At 40.7% G+C, this 21,867-nt stretch overlaps 1 protein-coding gene across 4 annotated transcripts in view; it reads right to left on the bottom strand.

Moving 5' to 3' along the window:
- Positions 1 to 5,923: 5,923 nt before the first annotated feature.
- ptpn13 (protein tyrosine phosphatase non-receptor type 13) overlaps positions 5,924 to 21,867 on the bottom strand; it is a 49,650-nt gene continuing 33,706 nt past the window's right edge. Inside the window, exons 19-49 of one of the 4 annotated variants that reach the window (XM_004549686.2) lie at positions 21,529 to 21,635; positions 21,374 to 21,427; positions 20,834 to 20,923; positions 20,396 to 20,503; positions 20,104 to 20,235; positions 19,555 to 20,009; positions 19,019 to 19,150; positions 18,082 to 18,175; positions 17,894 to 17,979; positions 17,612 to 17,786; positions 15,755 to 15,969; positions 15,555 to 15,653; positions 15,101 to 15,471; positions 14,843 to 15,002; positions 14,578 to 14,733; positions 12,962 to 13,133; positions 12,601 to 12,811; positions 12,354 to 12,439; positions 12,081 to 12,142; positions 11,694 to 11,849; positions 11,262 to 11,427; positions 11,109 to 11,165; positions 10,910 to 11,013; positions 10,736 to 10,791; positions 10,545 to 10,642; positions 10,306 to 10,454; positions 10,128 to 10,218; positions 8,229 to 8,566; positions 7,619 to 7,834; positions 7,473 to 7,535; positions 5,924 to 7,371 (exon numbers count right to left, since the gene is read on the bottom strand). In XM_004549686.2, the coding sequence (XP_004549743.1) occupies positions 7,294 to 7,371; positions 7,473 to 7,535; positions 7,619 to 7,834; positions 8,229 to 8,566; positions 10,128 to 10,218; positions 10,306 to 10,454; positions 10,545 to 10,642; positions 10,736 to 10,791; positions 10,910 to 11,013; positions 11,109 to 11,165; positions 11,262 to 11,427; positions 11,694 to 11,849; positions 12,081 to 12,142; positions 12,354 to 12,439; positions 12,601 to 12,811; positions 12,962 to 13,133; positions 14,578 to 14,733; positions 14,843 to 15,002; positions 15,101 to 15,471; positions 15,555 to 15,653; positions 15,755 to 15,969; positions 17,612 to 17,786; positions 17,894 to 17,979; positions 18,082 to 18,175; positions 19,019 to 19,150; positions 19,555 to 20,009; positions 20,104 to 20,235; positions 20,396 to 20,503; positions 20,834 to 20,923; positions 21,374 to 21,427; positions 21,529 to 21,635 (4,537 nt within the window). In that variant the 3' untranslated portion in view covers positions 5,924 to 7,293. The remainder of the gene's footprint in view (positions 7,372 to 7,472; positions 7,536 to 7,618; positions 7,835 to 8,228; positions 8,567 to 10,127; positions 10,219 to 10,305; positions 10,455 to 10,544; positions 10,643 to 10,735; positions 10,792 to 10,909; positions 11,014 to 11,108; positions 11,166 to 11,261; positions 11,428 to 11,693; positions 11,850 to 12,080; positions 12,143 to 12,353; positions 12,440 to 12,600; positions 12,812 to 12,961; positions 13,134 to 14,577; positions 14,734 to 14,842; positions 15,003 to 15,100; positions 15,472 to 15,554; positions 15,654 to 15,754; positions 15,970 to 17,611; positions 17,787 to 17,893; positions 17,980 to 18,081; positions 18,176 to 19,018; positions 19,151 to 19,554; positions 20,010 to 20,103; positions 20,236 to 20,395; positions 20,504 to 20,833; positions 20,924 to 21,373; positions 21,428 to 21,528; positions 21,636 to 21,867) is intronic. The other 3 variants (XM_004549687.2, XM_004549688.2, XM_076886601.1) reach the window with 3 other exon arrangements.

Raw genomic sequence — 21,867 nt, 5'->3', positions numbered from 1 at the left:
GAGCCATAGCCCTGCCCCTCAGGGCCTGAAGCAGGTATGGAGGAGATTCAGGCCCCAGACATCCAACAGTGGCTTGTGTGTTCTTAACGGGGTCCGACCAATGACTTAATTTTAATATTTTTAAATAGCTGCCACATAAGTATGAATCTAAAATATACATGTGTATTATAGAAAAAAAGCAAAAACGGTTGTGCTGTTTGTTCATAATAAATGGGTAGGGGTGCATAGTCAGTAAAAGTCACCAAGGCTCTGCAGAGCTCCAAACCTCCTCTGCCACAGACAGAAGCATAACAAATGTGCACTGGGAGTTCTACAGCCAGTAAATCTATATGTATGTGGCCAAGAACCTTAGTCCATGTAATGTATCTTAGCACAGTTTACTTGTGGCAGTTAGGTCAGCTAGTGGGATGGCAGAGAGGGTAACCTTTACATTATTTTATTGTAGAGTGACAGGAACTGCCTATGAGCTTCTAATCAAGCATAAATATTGACAGAAAATGTATCAAAGGAAATACATTGATGAAAATCAAAGAAGAGAAATATTTATGTGACGTTCCATTTTCCTGAGAACTGACTGGCTGTGATGCCTTCTTCAAGTACTACATGCTACTTCGTCCTGCTAGTTAAACCTGCTGTCTGTTGTCAGGTCTCCTCCTGTTTCACTGGCATGTATCCATCACCAGAGGGCTCCACTGACCTGCCTGTAGACATCAGAGCAAATCGTAGTGGCTGGAGTTGCAAAGCTGGACTCAGACCTGGCCAGGCCAGGCAAGTTCAAAGGCAGTTGTGGTAAGAGAGGGCAGGGAGTATAGTAAAGCACTGCTGCTCCTCTTCTCCACCGCTGGATCCACCTGAATCCAAGCTGGGAGGCTCCAGGCGGTTAGCCTGCTGCTTCATAATCAGAACAAACCTGAATAAACTTCCCAAACACACCTCTGCTCCTTCCAAACAGCCTCTGAAAAACTGCCTTTTGTTTATTTTCTCCCTCATTCTCGTCCTTGCCCTCAGGCTTTTCATCATGCCTATCAGTCATGTTGATGCTGTCTCCATGCTCTCTTTACTGGCCTCTTCACAACTGCACATGCCTGAATCTAGATTCGGGAGCCTAAATTGATCAGTGTTGAGCTTCTCAGATTTCACACTACCCTGGCTCACTGTAGCTGCTGCCTTTGAGAAGAAACTTTAACATCACTTTTTCTTTCTCCCTCGCTTCAGTCCCATCTTTACTTATTTACCCTTCATTTAATTATTAACGTCTGAATTCAAATCTTTTGCATATGACTGTCTGAGGTCTGGACCCCACTAAATGTCTTTGCTTTGCTCCAGCCTCTGCCCTGGCAAATAAATTAAATCACTTCTGAAAACTTCTCCTGTGGCTGTGATTTATTTGAATATTTAGGATAGGATTTAGAATTCAACTTTATTGTCATTACACATGTATACATACAGGGTAACGAAATAAAGTTTGCATCTAATCAGAAGTGCAAGAGCAGTAAGTGCAAAACAAGAGAAGACTGTATACAAGTAAGTTAAGTAGAGAGCAAATATACAGATGTACTGATATATACAGATACATGTAGTATAAATGGTGGAATAGTTATGAACAGATTATGTACAGAGAGACCAACAATACAGCTGAACTACAGACAAATGTACAGCATACAGATGTTCTATATTGCTATACAGACGGGGCAGATATAGAGGTTTACTATGAACAAATATACAGATGTGCTACATATATACAGATGTAGCGTGTGGATAAACAGATCTACAGAGCACTATGAATATATCTACAGTAGTGGAAGCGTAGCTCTCTGAACAGACTATAATAGTGAACAGTGTACGTACGCAGTATAAAGGAGACTATACTATGTCAGTGTCCTAAAACTATAGCATTAACCAATGTGAGCATACAGTGAATGTTGAGAATGAAATGATCATGGTCCCTGGGAGGAGGAGTGTAGAAGGGTTAAGTGAGTGTGGATGGAAAGGTTCAGCAGGAGACTGAGCTCAGTAGGGTGACAGCTGTGGGGAAGAAGCTGTTTCTAAACCTGCTGGTTTTAGTCTGAAGGGTCCTGTAGCACCTTCTGGAGGGGAGAAGCTGGAAGCGTTTATTGACAGGATGAGAGGAGTCCCTGAGAATGACATATCTTCTTATGGACCTCCGCAATGGCAGGAAGTGGAGTCCCTATGATGCATTGGGCGGTTTTCACCACCCACTGCAGTGCCTTGTGGTCAGCAACAGAGCAATTCCCATACCAGACTGTGACACAGTTGGTCAGGATGCTCTCTATTGCACAGCGGTAGAAGTTACTCAGTATGTCAGTATGTGGTTCTTCTTCAGTGCTCTCAAGAAAAAGAGGTGCTGATGGACCCTCTTGACTAGGCTGGAGATGTTAGTTGACCAGGTCAGATTCTCAGAGATGTGGGTCCCCAAGAACTTGAAGCTGGAGACCCGTCAACAGCTGTGCCATTTATGTAGATTTAGATGCCATTTATCTTCTCTCTCGTGAAGTCCTCAATGAGCTCTTTGGTTTTGCTGGTACTCAGAAGCAGGTTAATGTCAGCACCAAGCAGCTAGGTGCTTTACCTCTTCCCTCTAGCCCTGTGGAGTGCCAGTGTTGAGTGTGATGGTGGTAAAGCAGTTATGGCCTGACCTAACATGCTGGGGTCTGTTGGTCAGAAAGTCCATGATCCAGTTACAGATGGAGGTGCTGATTCCAAGATCCACAAGTTTGGTGATCGGCTTGGAGGGAATAGCTGTACTGAATGCTGAGCTGAAGTCAACAAACAGCATTCTTGCGTAAGTATTGTATAAATATTCTCAGATCACATCCAGTGGGTGATGGAAAATTTGCAACGATTCTACAAAAAGGTTCTACATGGTTAGTTTTTTTTTCTCTCTTCCTACTGGTGATAATCCAGTGGGGCTCCAGTCACTCCAGGCTCCCTGGTAGTTCCACAAAACGGACTGCAAACAAACTGGTGCATCCATGACTGATCCTGCTGCTTCCACTGCACTTCACTTCTGTATGAATTGATCTTTTCACGACTGTTCACTTTGGACAAAAAGGAAACAGAGGTGACACTGACTTCTGGCTTCGCAGGATGATTCCTCTTAACAACAAGAGCACGCACACAGTTTGTTTTAGGCCACCATGAATAGCTCACATTGTAAATCACAGAGCCAGTATTTTATGCTGAAGCTTACACTCACTGTGACAGGATGGCTCATAGGAGGTCATTACACTCTGCTTCATTTGGGTCCAGTTCAGATTAAGGGACAACACATGGAAAGACAGAAACTGGAAACAAATGTTTGAAAAATATTTACTGGTAGAAAACATTCAGTGAAAATAATATTCATTTTTCTGTTTGGCAAACTTCAAATCTGAGTCACCAAAAGCCAATCAGACAAGAGAGTTGGTATAAACAGAGAGAGGAGATGAAGCTTCTTTTAGACAGAGGAATGAAAATATTTAGATTCACTTTAAAGGACAATTCTCTATTTTTAGCACATTCCAGTTTCACTTTCTTGCCATTAGTAGGAAACTGTACAGAAGGTACAATTAGCTTAAAATACATTAACACAGAAAAGTAAGAGTGTGATTCTGGTAAAAGATAAAACCGAAAATTTAGCATTTTTAAAGGTCCCTGCTCACAGACCTCTCTGCCTCTTTTCTTAACTGCAGTATATATGCTTGATTATTTGCACTACATTGCAGTGTACAGTTAGACTATGATTGTATCCATGGGGCTTGAGAACAATTACATTTGTTCACACACTCACAGTGTATTCATTTTCAAAGATCAGTGAGCACTTCTTTAAGGCTGGTCTGGAGACATTAAACTGCTCTAGGTGACAGAAAGTGTTGTAACGACTAAGAAGACAGTATTAATCCCTAATTTTGGTACACATTATGACAGCTGTGATTTATGTATTGTGTATATTATATGTTGAGGTTTTCTCTTTGTGACCGAGGTCCTTACTGGCAGTGAGATTTGTATTGAGCATGCACATATGTGCTGTTCCAGAAACGTGATGTTTTTATTGTAGTCACTGTAGCAAGTGAGATCAGGGAGAAATAAAACAGGAGAGATGGAGTGAAAAGATCAAACAACTGATCTTAAAGTCAATTATATCATATAAATTAAGAGAACAAAAGGCTAACTCTGTGGAAGGCTGAGATACTCATCACTTCTGCAGATGAGCAGCAGAGACAGCAGAATAAACAGAGAAAGTGTTTTCTTGTTGTCAAAGGAGCTTGCAAAGAAAAGCGTCTGGACTTCTTTAAGTTGCTTGAAGACGTTTCACCTCTCATCCGAGAAGCTTCTTCAGTTCTAAGGTCAAATGGTGGAGAGTCCCAGATATAAACCTAGTGGGAGTATCCCCCCACAGAGGGACAAAAGGACCCCCTGATGATCCTCTAATCGCCTGAGCCAAGGTGTGAAACTGGGTGTGGGTCCCAATCAGCCAGAGTTTCGGGTGAGTTCATTGTGAAACCTGGCCCCACCTTATCATGCGAATTTCTGAGGTCAGATGGCCCAGGATGTGAGTTCAATAGATACAACAGCAGTAATGCTAAACATATAGCACCATTAGTAAAGACTAGGTCAACCTATTCGACTACAAAAACAATGACCCTAATAAAGGACCAAGGTAATTGTAAAAACAAAATAACAAAAAAACAGAGAACTCCTCCTCATTAAGACCAGGATAACTGGTGGGCTTAAGGGTACAAATCCAATATGCCTCTGTTCGTGTTACGCATGTGATTCCCCCACGTCTGGTATCAAGATAGTACTCTCAATACCAGACACTCTTTCAGTCACTCCCATGATGTGCTGCCATGTAGTATTTGGCTATATAATCGCCAGTGTGAATGGCTTACCTACATTTATTAAGCCTGTCCTTGATTCATTTCATCAGATCTACAGAGAAACAAAAACACCTCTAGTGCATCTGAGATGGTATATGGGGTGAGTTATGACAAATGGGCAACTTCTGGTAAACGCCTGTGTACAACAACGACATACAATGAAACTACAGAAAATAAAATGTTGAAAACAAGTTAAATGTTTTGTTCTTGAAATATACAAAAGGGCAAAAAAGTAAAAGAATTTAACGCCTAAGTATTATTGTAATGCTTATAATCCCGCTCCCAAAGCAGCTGGTTAGTGTGCTCATGCGCAGGCTGGCTCTGATTTGCATAATTCACAATTGAGTAACCTTATCTTTCTTACACTGGGTATTGGTGGAGTTCCCTCAGTTCATACTCTGAAACAAGCCACTCTAGGTCATCTTCCTGGCTGGCTGCTCCTTGCAAACATAAGGTTTGAATACCAGGTGGGTGAGGGTTGTGTGCTCACACCCAGAGGACTCTAACAACATTATACTCTGCAGCTAGATGTGACACACTGGTCTGTCAGAGTTTACAAAATGAGCAGCAGAAGTAAAGTCGAAAGCTCTGGAACTCAACTTTGGTGATAGAGGATGAAGCTGTGTCTGAAGATGAAGGCCATAATGATATTAATTCTGAATCTGATGATTATATACCAAATGAGGGAACTGGAATTTCTCCATTAAACATAATAAAGACAGCGTCAGGGCCCACTAGAATGTCAGTGACTCGTTTGCTAAATATCAAGTCAGGTTTTGACTAATTTAGAATTAGATCGTCATTGAACCATGATCTGTGAGAGGTAAATAACACCACTGCACTTAATATTGACTGAAATAGTAACGGCATTAACAATGAGATATAAACAATATTTATTGGACACTTTTGGATAATTGCCCTGGGTCAACAACACAATGGGAAGCCTCTCTTTTACAGAATTACATGTGCCAATGAAACATTTTAACAGTATGCCTATAAGAAAAACCAGCCTTGAGGCAACCATAAAAATGCTGTCCAGTATGTATTGGGCAATATAAGCTTTATTTTGCATATCTGGGTAACTAAACAGCCATTTAAAACAATCATGAATATGTTTGAACACATAGCAATATTTCCAGAATTGTTTTACAATTATAAAACACTGAATTTTGGCACCACACGGTGGTTAAAAACTGGTAAAAGACAAGCCATCTCTGCTCCAATACCTCCTGCTTGAGCTGGATGTAGGCAAGTAGATTAAATCAGGGCATTTTAGATGAATCACTACATAAAGAGTATGGGCATACATTACATGAGAACCTGTAAGACAAACATTGCAATGGAGTCATCAGACAGTTAACACAATGTAAGGGCTCGAATGTGTAATCTCTGTTGAAGACCACTGAACTGTTGACTTACTTATACGGTTGATTTTGGAATCACAGTTTAAAGAGGTCTGCTCTCTGATCTCAAACTACAGCTTTAATTATCTCTTGAAAAGTCAATAGCCTCCATAGAGATTCAACATCAAGATCCTTATTATTCCGTAATTGTGCAGGAACTGTGTGGAGCGCAGATGTAGTCGTTCTAGTAACCCACAGTTATACAAGCTGTAATCTCTCCCTCCAGTGGTGTTTATTAATAAGCAAATAAGGAAAAGTCACGTTAGGTTAATGCTTCTACGGGTGATGTTTAGTATGTGATGGCATCTTTTTATAGACAGAACAAAATGCACACATTTAGGCTGACAAATATTCTCAAAAGTATGCTAAAATGATTTATGTACTTTAAAAAAAAAAGAAAAAAAAAAGAAAGGCAAAAAAAAGGCAAAGTAAAATATTTCATTTTTTTTACCCCCAAAAAAGAAATATTCCTCTACATGTTATTTAAAACGTATCCAGTTTAATTTTTCAGGAGATGAATATGTACACTTTTAATTTCATCATTTGCCTCAGGAAGTGAGCAGTTTACTGTATAATAGATTTACATAGCAAATACTGACATAGTATTCTGTCAAGGCATGTTCCAGCATCAAAATAGGCTTCAAAGTACATAATATTGTTCCACATAAAATAGAAAATCGCTGATCATATTATAATTATTTTAGGGTATCCAAAAATCTGAACACCCCCCCGCCCACATCAATGTACTCTCGTGCGTGATAATTACAATGACAATCAGCAGTTCTTATAGATGCACTAAAAGGAAATAGCAGCCAGAGGGGGAGGGGAGGGCGGACAGGTAAAAAATATACTTCTTCTAAAGGATTTACTCTTGAGCTATCAAATAGATTAAGGCAATAAAAAACAAAAGAAAAACAAAACTTGTAGTGTAATTTGGCAATTCTCATTTTTTATTTTGCTTTCATCAAAGAGTCATCCAGCCTCCACATGACAGCGATTCAGGGTTTCTACTATCCTGAGATGTTTTCTTCTGCTTGAAGGCATCGGAGGACATAGAGGATCACTTGATAGCAGAAAATATACTGCTCCTGAAAAAGGAAAAGAAAAAAAAAAAGAGAGAGGGAAATGTAAGGGAAAGCTTGGGAGCTACTAAGATGTGTAAATGCTACTAAGCTTAAAACCAAGTCACCTCTGTTTGAACCATTCCTTGTCTCTGAAGCCTCATGTTCCTGACAACGTCTGAAATATCAAACTACCAAAAGAAAAAGAAAAAAGGAGATTAGAAGTGATACTGAAAAAAGTTATTATTAAATTTATAAGATGAAAAATACTGACATCTGCATCTTTACTGATGAGACCCAGAACCACATCAATGCAGATGAGGGTCCCTGAACGACCAATGCCTGCACTGCAGTGTGTGATTATAGGCCCCGACTGATGAACGTGCCGCATGTAGGATATGAACGTGAGCAGCTGCTCAGGTTGTGAAGGTGTCCCATGGTCGGGCCATCCAGTGTAGTTTAGATGAGTAACAATCTGGTTTTCATTAGTCTGGAAAGAAGGAAACTCATATGTCAATGTGGACAATTCAAGTAGAAACATCTTAAATTAGGGATGTCAAACATAAGGCCAGAGGGTGAGAAACAGTCCAGCAAAGAGTCCAATCCGGCCCACTGGTCTGCTTTGGAAAATTAAGAGTGTGTAGATTTTGGACTTTATCAATAGCGAAAGCTGTAAAACATAAGACCCATCACCCCTAATTAGCATTCATATTACACCACAGTAATAGTCTGATATTAATAAAACTAAAAAATTAAACTTGATGTGAAAAAACATTTTAACTAAAATAAACCTACAAACTAAACTGCGATGTAAAGTTTGACATCCCCGTCTTAAATTATCTGCACAATCGATCTATACACCGATATACATGATACATATTTACCTGGACATCTTTGACCTCGATGACACGGATGACGAAGTTGTCCAGGTGCTGGTCTTTGATAAGTGTTATCTGTAATCTGTCATCCACCATCTCTGCCGTCCTCGGCGTGTCTGGCCAGTACCGCTGACATTTGACTTTCCCCCCCTCAACCTCCTGGGTCATCATTGCAATCACATTGGACTTCTGCTCCCACACCATCTGCCAGAAGTCCCCCAGAGTAGTGGGTAAGGGTCCTTGACAGGCAATGTACATGAAGTTCTCGTCCTTCACCGACATATTAATGAAGTTGGCGTTGATGTAGCCTCCGTCTTTGCCGAGGACAACACGAGTTGTGTCAACTAGAAGAGACGTCATGAAAAGTTTCAGGATTAAAATTTGAATTCAGAGAAAAAAGTACTAAAAAAAGCCATTAAAGTACAGTAGATGTACTGTAATAAAAGAGGATGTAGCCTCAGACCATGAGAAGAGACACAAGTGCTGTGGTTGGAGCATGAGGGGACAGTAAACATTTTATGGACAACTTTGTGGTTTCAGTTGTCAGTCTTATTTAATAGAGAAAGTTTATTTTAAGATGGGACTGCTTTGCATATGACAAGTCTCTACATCTTAAAAGTGTGGAGTGTCTAGGTGTGGGGAAGAGGGAACTGATAAAGCATAGTATCATAATAATATATTTTCTTCCGCTTATCTGGGGCTGGGTCGCAGGGGCAGCAGCCCAAGCAGAGAAGCCCAGACCTCCCTCTCCCCAGCCACCTCCTCCAGTTTATCTGGGGGAACACCAAGACGTTCCTAAACCAGCCGAGAGATATAATCTCTCTAGTGTGTCCTGGGTCTGCCCGGGCCATCCTCCCGGTGGGACATGCCCGAAAATCTCGCCCAGGGGGCATCGTTGTCAGATGCCCAAACCACCTCAACTGGCTCCTTTCGATGTGGAGGAGCAGCGGCTCAGAGTAGAGCAATCCGTCTGTCGATCTCCTGCTTCCTTCTCCCATCACTCTGAACAAGACCCCGAGATACTTAAACTCCTCCACTTGTATCAATATAGGGACACCAAATATTAGGATCTTATTATATAAAATGTCAATAAAATTATAACTCTTTAGTACTAGTATAATAAATCAATTACTTTTTCAATCCAAAATAGCATTCAGCATGCGGGACGAAGTTGGTAAAACTATAATGGAGGTATCAAAGAAAGAAATCAGGAAAGTGCTGTCTATATCTGAATATGGACCTATTTTGGAATTTCCTAAAAAAAACAAAACAAAAAAAAAGGATGGAATATTTAAAATGAGGTCCAGATCAAAGTAAAATACTCTTGAGATAATACGAGTATAAGGGCTCATGTCACAAACTGCCAAAGCCTGCTGAGAATAGCGAGGTAATCAGCTCAACCGAAAAACCAACCAACACTGGGCACACTTAGTTTGACAAATCTAGGTTCCAATTTAGAGGAAGTCAAGAAATCACCTATTTTATGTGAAAATATCTGCATCCACACAACACTGAGAAAAAAAATGAATAGGGAACTGCATGTTAAAAAAAAATAGGAAGCCAAGTGAAGTCAAGGGTGACGTTGAAGAAGGTTTGTGAAAGGGTTGCAATATTGCAATATATGCTATTGTAATGTGACAATATATTTGAAATTCAATACTATATGTTGGGTTAGTATCATTATCTGATTCCAATTACTCTGACAGGGACTTTGCTTTCAGATCCACACTTCGTTTGTCACACATGGACCAAGACAGGAACCACTAAAATGCTCAAGCTGACATTTCACAACAGTAGTCTACAAACCAGTGGGTGATGTCACAGTGGCTACAACCATCGTTCATATACAGTTCATAGTCCATGTTATTAATAGTAATCACATAGGGAACTGCTAGTTTTTCTTACAGGGGACAATATTCTTATAGCGATTCTTCTTCTTGTTCTCCTTCGTCTGACCGATCAAACAGTCGTCCAGCGGCTGGAGATTCTGAAGATTCTGCCAGAACGGAAAATGGATATTCAGAAAAATCTAATGAAAACTATTGTGATTTATTCTTTGGCAATGAAATTCAAAGAGTCATACTTCAAACTCCTGTAGAGGCACTTTCTGTTCCAAAAGTCCCCTCATCATGCGAACCACACTGTTGAGCTTTTGTCCCGTGTACTGGCCTTCAGGGACCACTCTGACAAGGGGCAAAGAGGTCAGCTCGTCCTCTGTGATGATTGGCCCGTCTGTGCGAAGACATAAACGAGGGAATTAAAAGTTTTGTAAGTAACTTATGACAATTATTTACATGTATTGTCTGAGACACTGACTCCTACCATCTTTTGACTTTGAGTTCATGTTTTCAATTGGCAGTTCATCGCTTCCCCACGTGATTTCATCATCGTCTGGCTGCCCAGCACTCATCTGCAGGTAGCTGTTGGTTCAACACAAACAGCCAAGAGGTCTTAATATAAATGATGTACAACCTTAAATCTGATGAGTGCACATCTAAAAAGTAAAATCGTACTTTTCATTGTGTGGATTGTCAACACTTTCCTCATTCCATCTCACCTTTCGGGAGTTCTGCAGTAAAAAAAACAAACAAACAAACAAACAAAAATCAAATGACACAAACAAAACAACATCAGAAAAAGCAGACGGTTGTTTCTGTGGTTTCTCAAATGGCGAGTTTGATTTGTACCTCAGGAGAATCTTCTGGTAAAGAAGAGCCATCGCCGTCCGTGTCCTCTGAAAGCTCTGTGCCCTGCTCGGTCTCTCTCCTCTCTCCTAGTTCATCATCATAGTCTGTGAAATATGGGAATGTAGTTTATGTTGTTTTGTTGTTGTTTTTTACACATTTATAACTTTCCAGTTCATTCTGCAGCCTGTGTGTGCTATACCTATAGGTGGTATGACAGGACACAGCTTAGTCTTCATGCTACTGTCGCCACTCAGACCTGAAATAAACACGAGCAGGTTGCTTTAGAAAATATTCAGAAAGAAAAATACACTCATGAGACAAAAGTTTAAAAAATACAAGTGCATGATTTTACCAGTATTTCCATTGCACTTGTCGGAGTTGATGGGTAGAGAGGCCAGGTATGTGTTTGGGTTCTGGTCTGGTGGTCTGGATACAATAAGATGCACCAGGCCTTTAGTTTTACGGATGGTGGTGACAGCTTTGGTATGGGACACACCTGTCATTAGCTCTTCATTCACCTACAAGACAGAGAGCCAGTCAGTCAGGGCTGTATACAGTCTCAGAAAATCCACAGAAAATACTTTCTTTACTTTGTAGCCAATTATTTACAAAATATTCACAAAAAGAAAATGCTTTTTTAAATTATTTTAAATTCTGTGTTATTACAACACAGAATTTAAGAGATTCATGTTAAAAACAACAACAAAAAAAATAAATCTACAAGTAAATCACAATGTAATGTGTTTTGTTTAACAAAGCACATTCCAAGTCCAAAAACACTCACTTTAAGCAGCCTGTCTCCTACTTGCAGCTTGCCTGAGGACTCTGCTACTCCTCCTGGTGTGATGGATTTAACAAAGATCCCTCTCTCCCCTCCAATTACGGAAAACCCCAGACCTCCTGACGGCGGCTTCTCCAGATCTACCTTTATGATCTCTTCCTGCGTTTTCAGCAAACAAATGTGGAGTCACCTTTGATTTGTCATTCAACCCTTCAGCAAGTTACTTTTTTTGTTGGTTGGGTAACTGTCTGCGTTCCATTAACAATAACACCTGATGAACTCCACCGACATATTTCATAGCTGTTTGCTTGGCAAAACATAACCAACACAAGAACATGTTTTCACCCCCAGGCACCAACATAATTAAAAAAACAAACAAAAAAAACTCACCTCTAAAGGACAAAGTGCTGCGAGACCTTCTGTATCTCTTAATTCTTCCCCTTTAAGGAACCCTTAAACAGAAAACAAAAGTTGCAGTTACGCTTATCCCATTATTACTTTGGTTTATCGAGTTTTTATTATCATCCCCTTTTTAAAATAAAGTTTTCACACCATCTTTAAATATTTGGCAAGTAAGAAACTTGATATGAGTAAATCTATTCTTATTTAGATCGATTTATCAGAGCACCTGTAAGTCACATTTCTTTAGATTATAAAGCATACCATTCATGGTGGATGAAACCGTCGTGCTAACATTGTTGTTGAGAAAAGAAAGCCTTTTCTGCATAGGACAAACTGGCTTTCCATCCCTGTTAGAGTAAATAAAAGAAAATAAAAGTTACCGAGATTATTGTTAAGATCTTGTATTTTCTGTAATGTGTAATGCTATTAAGACAAAAAACATAAAAACAAGCACCAAAAAAAAAAAATTCACAAAGGATAGATGTTATTCTTTTTTAGTGTAGACTACCTTGTGGCTTTTAGCGTGAGTTCACTGGGGGAGTGCTCCAATAGCCTAGTGCTCTCACTGAGAGTCAGGTCCTGGGTAGGGGCCCCATTGATGTAGTGGATTAGGTCAAGTGGCATTAAGCTTCCTTCTTTAGAGGCTAATGAACCCGGAAGAATATCTTTCACATATAAGATCCCGTACAAACTGTCACTACCACCATCCAGTACCAAACCTGGGGAATGAATAAAGAATAAAAATATTAAGATTTGATTCTTAAGAACTAATTTCTGATGCAACCTTTGGGAAGATTTTCAAGACATTAGTGGCTTAATGTGAGACACACCAGTGATATTTTCTTTTCTTAATCAAGGTCGTTTCTTACCCAGTGGTTCTTGGTTCATCTTGAAGTAAATGTCAGGCAGCAGATGAGCTTCTATGGTGGGTTTAGGAACCTCCAAGACCCTTCCTACCACCAAGTCAACCACCCGAGGGGCAGCACGCACAAGATTGACCACCTCGGTGTGGCCCATATCGCTCACATCAGTGTTATTCACCTGTAGACAAAAAACATTCATTCAATGTATAATGGTTTGGGAAACACAAAGGAACAGAGAGCCAGACTGTTTCCAGTTTGTACTTGATAACCGCCTCTATATGTCTGTGTAGGTTCTCAGTCATCCAGGTCATAATAATTGAAGGAGCTTGGAAAGAAAAGCAACTGGACTTCTTTAAGTTTCCATAGTGTCCATTGATGTAGTTTCACTCTTTAGTTGCATACCTACAACTGAGGCAGTGGAGACTGTCAGAAAATCAACTACAGCAAGACAGCTTCTTAGAAAACAGAACTAGTTTTACCCCGATCAGATTTGCACACTATTAGACCTCTGCCTTAGCACCACATAATTTAAATACATTTAAATACAACAAGGGTTTCTGCAGACAAAAACATGGATGTGCCATGGCCTACCCAGTGTCTTCCAATGTAGCCAATCTTTACATGGAGCTAGTAGAAAGTAAAGTTCTTGGCTCTTTCAAAGGGACAGCACCTAGCCACTGGTACTGATACATGGTGCAGGCTGTTCACATCAACTCAGTGGAAACAAAGTCACCAGGGGAGACAAAGGATAACAGTTTGCCATTTCTGGGCCATGCTGTGCACATTGAGGAGAATGGAAACCTCAACATTAAAGTTTAGCCCCCACACAGAGACAAGTACCTGCTTTTTGACTCCCACAACCCTCTGGAACACAAACTTGGAGTAAACAGGACTCTGCAACACCGGGCAGAATACATTCCTTCTAAGCCAGATGGAAAAGAAAGGAACGCACACATGTAGAGAAAACTCTTAAAACATGCGGTTATCCCAACTGGGCTTTCATCAAATCAGCAAAGATGCACAGTAAAGAAGGTCACCAACTAGGGAGAAACAGAAGGACAAACGGAGAATCCCTTATGTAGCAGGTTTGTCAGAGAAGCTCAGGAAAATTATCTTCGAGCACGAAAACCCAGCCACACACTCAGACAAAAACTGGCTCATGCCAAGGACAAAACTCCCAAACACATACTAAACAACAGGAAAACCAAACAGCCACCTCATAAACACATGGCACAAGACAGAAGAGCCACCTCAACAGGACAAGACTCTGCATCTAAAAGAAAAAAGGTCAATCTTTCAATGATGCTAATGTACACATTTTAGACAGAAAAGGCAGATAGATGGCTTTTTTCACTCCTCTTGCAAACTATGTCCATGTGAATGACCATCCTTGAACAGAGGGGGTGGCCTGCGACACCAGCTGTCTGCCATCTATAATCCAGTTTTGAAATCCCTTCCCAGGTGTGTTAACGCCCTCTTACATCTTGCGTCAGCTGATCTCAATACGTCACACAATAGGGTGAGGCAAGGTCTCACAATGATTTCACCTGAAACCTCTGCTGATAATGATAATCCACACGCTTTTCACACCTTGGCACATAGTGAATAATGGGAATTTATACCGTGATCATTCGGTCCCCGGGCCTGAGCCTTCCATCTCCTTTGGCTGGATCCTGGATGATGTCATGGATGTAACATCCATGATCATTGCCTTCAGTGAGGGTGAAGCCAAGGCTGCCCTTTTCTGACTTCACCAAAGAGACCTGTAGCTCTACTTCCTAGCAACAACAAAAACACATAACCTCAGTAACAGGAATAACATCTTGATCCACATTTTAGTGGAAACCCTAAAATGATTAGATTATGATTCCCTTCCTCAGTTCTTACTGGGACGAATTCATCTCCATCCTGTCCATTGCCAGGTGCAGTGAGGTTCAAGGGCAGAGGTAGTGGAGGAGGCAGGGGATCTGGGCTTGGGGAAGACAGGGAGGACACCTTCGGAAAAGTGGATGACTCCAGATCAGTTCCCACTGGGGATGAAAGTCCCCTGACCAAACATCCACAAAGCCAAAATTTAGCAAAAACACTAATAATCACATTTATAACTGATAATGCTAATCGAGTATTTAACATTAGATGAATTACCGGTTGCTGAGGTCTGATCTTGTCATTGATAGATTTGAGGAATAAAAAGCTGAGTGCATGTTATCCAGATGACCACTGCTGTCGTAGCGTCCCAGTCCCGGGTTGCTACCGGAGGTCTGGTAAACACTCCGCTCCCAGTTCTGCCTGCTGTTCTCCACAGAGCCTGCGCTGAAAGCTTCTTCCACCTCCTCATCCCCATCGGTGCTGTCGCTGTAGCTGTTGCGTCGGCCAGGGGTTCTGTGTAGCAGCCTCTCCAGGGCGTCTTCCACAGGGCCCTGTTTCTTACTCCCTGGAGCAGACGTGAGCCTTTCTAAGTTCAAGCTGGGCTCTCCAAATGTCCCTGGTGTCTTTCTAGGCGATGGCTTAGGTGTCTAGGAAGAAATTTGGTTCAATTTAAGTTTTCAACTAATGCTTGAAAGACTCTCAGTGATGAGGAAAATATTAAGTGACTCACCAAAGCTGCAGTGTCCATCTCAGGAAGAATGCCATGCTCAGGTCTACAGAGAAGCAAAGTCACCTCTTGACCAGTTCCTCTCAGAGCGGATATCACCTCCTACACAAAATGTAAAGGAACCACAATTTCAAACACATTATGACATCAAATAACTTTGATGTGATTCTTGAATGGGAACTGAGACAAAGTGTATTACATACATGTTGCGAGAGTCCTTTGAGTGGGGTTTGATTGACACGCAAGATGACATCACCAACTTTGATACGACCGCTTTCTGCGGCTGGCTGGCCAGGAAACAGTTTTTTAACCCTCACCATGCTGGAGCCAGGGGGTTCGTTGGGGATGTTCTCCTCTCGGCTAAAACTGAAACCCAGCCCTGATGTGTTTTTCAGCAGGCACACCTCAAACATATTATCTGTGAAACAGAACACATGAATTTGCAGTTATTGCCATAGATGGTCAAGTCAAGTCAAGTCAAGTCAAGTTTATTTATAGAGCACATTTAAAAACAACCAAGGCTGACCAAAGTGCTGTACAGTAAATACAGATAAAAATACAATAGAACACAATTTCGTAAAACACCTCGCTGATCAAATAAAAAATAAATAAACAAATAAATTAAACCTTTCTAAAAGCCAATGAAAAGAGGTGAGTTTTAAGAGCAGTTTTAAAAGTTTCTAGGCTTTTGGAGAATCTGACGTGAGGAGATGAATGGTCACACAGAATAAGATAAAATATAAAACCAGAATGAATTATAGCTTATTATAATAACAGCCATATAATACACTAACAACCTGTAGACGGTGTACCCAACCTCTTAAAATTACATGCAAATAAATATAAGGAAAGGATGTTCTTTTGGGGGTGTGGGGGGCTCAAAACTGGATTTTATAGTCTGATTTGGTAAAACATTTAGTATATTGTATATTAGGAACCTGACTAAAAACATACAACTTCAGGACACGCCTGATACACAAAACAAAAAGTGCATTCCCAACTTGTATTTATAACCAGTTAGGGAGAGCACAAAACTAAAGGATAGTCCAGCTCTTGTTGCAGAAGAGCAATTTATGTAGATTCTGCCCATCTACTCAGCTCTAATACAACAGCAGTGTGCAAACGATGGGTTGTACACACATGCTCATTTGATCTTGATGTAAGTCTTGGTGTAACACTGCTAAAAAAAAAAAAAATACATTGTATGACCAAATTTGATTGTTTACAGGTGGACACAAGTATCAAAAAGAAATGGTGCATATATCTTAAAAAGTCTGTTAGCCTTTTTAAAACTCAAGATGGCTGTTGGCAAAAGAAGACAATATAATTTGTTATTCAGAGTAACTATAAAGTAAATGTCAAATCACATATGTTCAATAATGTAGAAATTTACTTTAGAAGTCTGAAACTACTCTTTTTTTTCTTTTTAAATCATTTGCAAACAGTCTCCAGTAGTACAGGAATTACTATTCATTTCCATTACATCTCCTGGATGGACCCTTACATTCTCACCTGCAGAAAAGCAAACTCGTATTGCTTATGGTTGCACAAGAGTTAGAGGAGGTTGTCTACTATTCCTAAGATCAGTGGCTTGATCTACTGCGTCCGTATGTGGAATGAACCTGCGAAAAGACCTGCCTGTCAGGTTATTCTAAAGTCCCTTTTTGGTGCCATAGTAAGTGGTTATCTGTCTCTCTGCAACTGCCTGTTGAAAAGACAAGTGGCTATTTTAAAAAACAACAAAAAAACCTTAAAATTAAAATAATAGCATGGTGTGCCCTGAGAGCCTGGGTAAAAGAGTCTTTATGCATTTAACACGTGAAATTCACTGAATTGCACAGGAGAAAAAAAAGGCACCTAATGAATATTAAATGTCTGAACCTAGCTTTGTTGCAGTGCTACGAAAGAGGTCAAAGGATAATCCCTCAACCTGCACTTTGCTGTGCATTTTCAATGATAATTAGACCACTGAAATTAGACCACAGAAAACAGGAAAACGCATTACAGGGTGCGTTAAAATGGATCTCCAATCCCAAAATAAACCACACCACATCCTTTACCTTGTGTGATGAAGCTGTACTCTGGGTTTTCTTTGGCTTCGAGTGTCTGCTCCTTGTTCTTGGTCGGACTTCTGTCGTAGCCAGTGCTGGCAGATGGTGGAGTGTTCTTAGGTGTGAGGGGAGCGTGGATGCTGTTTGCAGGTACGTGACCCCTCTCCAGCAACAAGTGCACTGTCTGAGCCACGCAGGAAGTAAAACTAAGTGTTAAGATGCCAGCTAGGCAGCAACATAATTTAAAGATACTGCTCACATGGTGGCTCATGGGAACTGTCATCCCCTCACCTGTCCGGTGTCTCTGAGAGCCTCTACCGCTTGCTGATGAGTGGCCCCCTCCAGGCTCTTTCCATTGACAGCCACCACACGATCACCTAAGCCGCAGACAGACAGGTATTGCCCAAAGACGAAAGAGTCTAAATTTCATCCAATTTCATTTTTTCCTTTGTGCTACATATTTGTTACACCGTGTCTACCTTTCTGTATCCTTCCATCAAGCTCTGCAGCACCTTTTGGTATAAGACCTTTCACATAGATGCCTCCATGTCGGACAGCAGTGCCAGCTCCTCCCTAAGATAATGACAGAACTCTTAGTGAAATGAGCCAAAGAGAAAATGCATAATTCTTTATTTGTCTGTGGGGGTTGATGGCAGGGTTGGATGTGTTTTATATGATAACTGCTTTATCTTTATTGTGGCTTCAGAACTGTGAAGAGAATATCAAACTGTACAAGAGAAGTATTTTAAAGTAATTTTAACAGAAAATTCAAGACCAGAAGTTTATATTTCAGTTTTTTTGGACCGGGGGTTGAATGAAGCTTATACTTTGGTGCATAAGAACTGTCACAGGTGGAGTAGATGATGATTTTGAAGTTTAGCAAGTTTTGTCAAAGACCAAGTTAAAACTTGGTTTTAGACACTATGAATCATGACCATATGACACAAGCTCCTTTTCCTCTTGTTCAAATGACCTTTTAGGTGGATTTTGTGATTCTGGAGTTTGCTTAGGTATTAAACAAAGCTCTTATTATTTTTAAATCTTCTAAAAATTTAAAAAGACCAACAACACAAGTTCATGTGTGACAGCAGTCTGAAGACATAATAAAGTGATTTGTTAAAATGGTTTAGTGGTTTAATTAACCCAAGTCAATCATATTCAAAATTCCAGAGAGACTAATTAGAGCAGTGATTACTCACATCATTTAAAGTCCCTACTGTAAGAGATACTGTGACATTTCTTTCTTTCAAATCCTTCTTGATTAAAAAAATAAAGTTGACATGCATGAGGGTTAGTATTACCACAAGAACGTCCAACACACGGCAATAAGAAATGAAACCAAACCAAACAACATGTGAACTGGATGAGTCGGGGGGGGGGGGGGGGAAGGTGCAAAACAAAGAAAAGGGTGAAAACCTTGCCGAACAGTACCGTGACACTTAAGCCCAGGCTGCTGTCTTTTTTGGACAGCTCAATGTCATATAGTTCTCCTGGATGGAGACTATTGACCCCTGAGGCATTACCATTTAAATTTTCCATGATGTTTTCCTGCAAACAGAGAATAGGGCATTACAGTGAATTATCACAAGCCTGAACATGCAGAAAGAAATCAAGGTGAGTGAGTAGACTGACTAAACAAGCCGATACAGTGAAAAAACACAAGGAATATCATGCAGCATACAGTTGCAATGCAGCCTTTCATTGACAGTGTAAATGCAATGACAGGCAAATGTTATAAAGAACAGGCAGTTAGTTGTGCCAAGCATCAGGTTATATGTAATGCTTGTGTATAGAAAACAAACAATCATATTCTGTTCCATTAACGTAAGAAAATTTCTACTAGAAGACACAATTCTGTGTATTATACTTAACGGAGCTCCTAATTGAGAGCCTAGGGCAATGTATAAAAGCAGGGAACCCATTAAAATGAGTCCATTTAAAAATAAACAAACCTTTTTGACCTTTTGTTTCTCTTGACTACTTGAATAAGTTTCCTCGTCCATGTCTGAATCTCCACGGTCAGAATGCTCAGAGACTTTGGGAGCTTCCAGCACTTTAGATTTTCTAGTTTTGGGAGGTAGAGCTGGTGGTGTAGGATCAGGACCTACATTTGGATGTTGGGCAGTGGGTGCAGCACTCCTTTCTAGGTATTGCTGAACTCCACCAGGGGCTTGGTTGGTTTTAGCCACAATGCTCGTCTTAGAGTCTTGAGAACTGAGGGCAGTGTCCTGTTGAGCTGGTGATGAGTTAGATGACTGTATGCCAGCACTTTGCTGTAGAGGGCTGGGGCTTCTTGTTCCTGCATGCTCTTCTGAGGAGGTATCAAAGTCCAGTTCTTGTTTCTGAGCAGAGTTAAGGGACTTAAATGAAGACCCGTGCTGGTAGGGTGAATATCCTCCAGGAGATTCTGTTGGAACAAAAAAGGTTTTGGATAAAAGTCAGGATCAATCCTGACAAGGTGCACATGAAAACAAAAATTATACCTGTAACCCTGATTTTACCTTTGTAGAGCCTCTCTTTGGGCTGTGATACGACGAGAGTAACGTCATCAGGAGAATTCTGAAGTATATCAACCACGGTCGTGTGAGAAAGTCCTTCTAGGCTTTTCTCATTTACAGAGATCAGCCGGTCACCTGAATCAACAAGACCACCGTTGCTCACACAGACAACAACTACTCATATTCACAGCAAGAATGAAACAACCTTAAGAGCTAACCATCAGCACAAGCAGACAACGAGAACACCATCATCTGAATACGGAAGGTAGAAAGTGGCAACAAAAAAGTAGCATACCGGGTTTGAGGCAGCCATTGATATCAGCGGGACCACCGGGAGTGACGGAGCTAATGATGGTGCCAAGGTCTGCGCGGCCAGAGTTCTCTCCTGCTACAACTTGAAACCCTACAGGACAAACACACACCGCAAATGTATGAACCCAAAACTATAAACTGTTGCATGCAAATGTAGAGGCAGCCTCTGGCAAACACCATTTTTGTTTATTCAGCTGAAAGATTTGCATACAGCAAAATTACTGGTTATCCAAGTCCTTAAAATAGAAAAGCAACAGGTTGCCTAAGGGGGAGTTATTCACTTCTTTTAACTCAGAAATCTGTCAAGTATACAGCATGTCCAGGGTCCCCCCAGCATTTCAAGCAGTTTAAAGCAGTTGTCAAAACAGCAGAGACTGTGTAAAATAAAACTAATTTTATGAATATATTCATTCACTCTTACCTAGTCCGTATTTCACATCTTTCTTCAAGTTTACAGTTGTGATCTCTCTCTCTGGAGATGGTAACGCATTAACCTTTTTCTTTAGGGAATCTGTCCAAAGAAAAAACATATTAAATACATGACATCTTCTGTAACACAGTTACGTCCTTTTTGAGTTTGGTAAGCAGGGAAGAAAACGCAGCCCACTCTGAAAGCACTACACTGTAACTACTAATCAGTTCAAGAGGACATACAGTGTAGCTGAAGGGCTCCCTCTTTAGTAGAATTGAATAACAAGCCTGAAAAGCTTGGCTAAGCTGGGATGAAAGTTGAGTTCAGTGCCAAGAATTAAGCTATTAAATGGTGGGAGCGGGGCCAAAGCCAAGGTCCACAGGCATCGAGCACTGAGAGAAAAGAGACTGGACTATTTTTTTGTATATATTCATGGTTTGCTCAATCTCAGAGAGATATTGGTGAACAGACTAGAGTTGTAGAGACAGAATGCTAAAAATGAGTAATAATTGGTATCTGTGGGAACAAGAATCACATTTCCTTACGTACCATTCACAGATGCTGGGGTTGAAGGTGGTCCAGAGGAATTGTGCATGCTAACACCTGTGAAAGAATGCAACGCATTAATAAGAGCATTCTTTCAGTATTTCAGGTATGACCTCTACACCTCTGATGCTCCGCTCTTCACAGGTCAGCATTCTTACCTACTACATATGCTTGGCCGGTATCCTCTATGGAAGAGGAGTCAGATTCTTTTTTGGACATGCTGGTGCTCCAGGCTGCGCTGCTGAGGGGTGGTATGCCAAATGATCTGAGAAAGCAAAACACAGATGAGAAAAATTAGGTGTCTTCTACAACGCTGAAGACACTCTCTTAATAACATTAGGCCCCTGAAATTTCTAAGCTAAAAATCACAGGTCATCTGTGAAGCTGACACAAGGGGGAGCAGCTGACACAAAACAGACTTGTTGCTTACTAAAAAAGGCACAATGACACAAACACACACTAAGGCGCATGTACACCCACACACAGACCCCCGGGGG

Source organism: Maylandia zebra, linkage group LG7, assembly GCF_041146795.1.
Source record: "Maylandia zebra isolate NMK-2024a linkage group LG7, Mzebra_GT3a, whole genome shotgun sequence".
NCBI lineage: Eukaryota > Metazoa > Chordata > Actinopteri > Cichliformes > Cichlidae > Maylandia > Maylandia zebra.
This window is presented reverse-complemented; position numbering and strand designations above follow the sequence as displayed.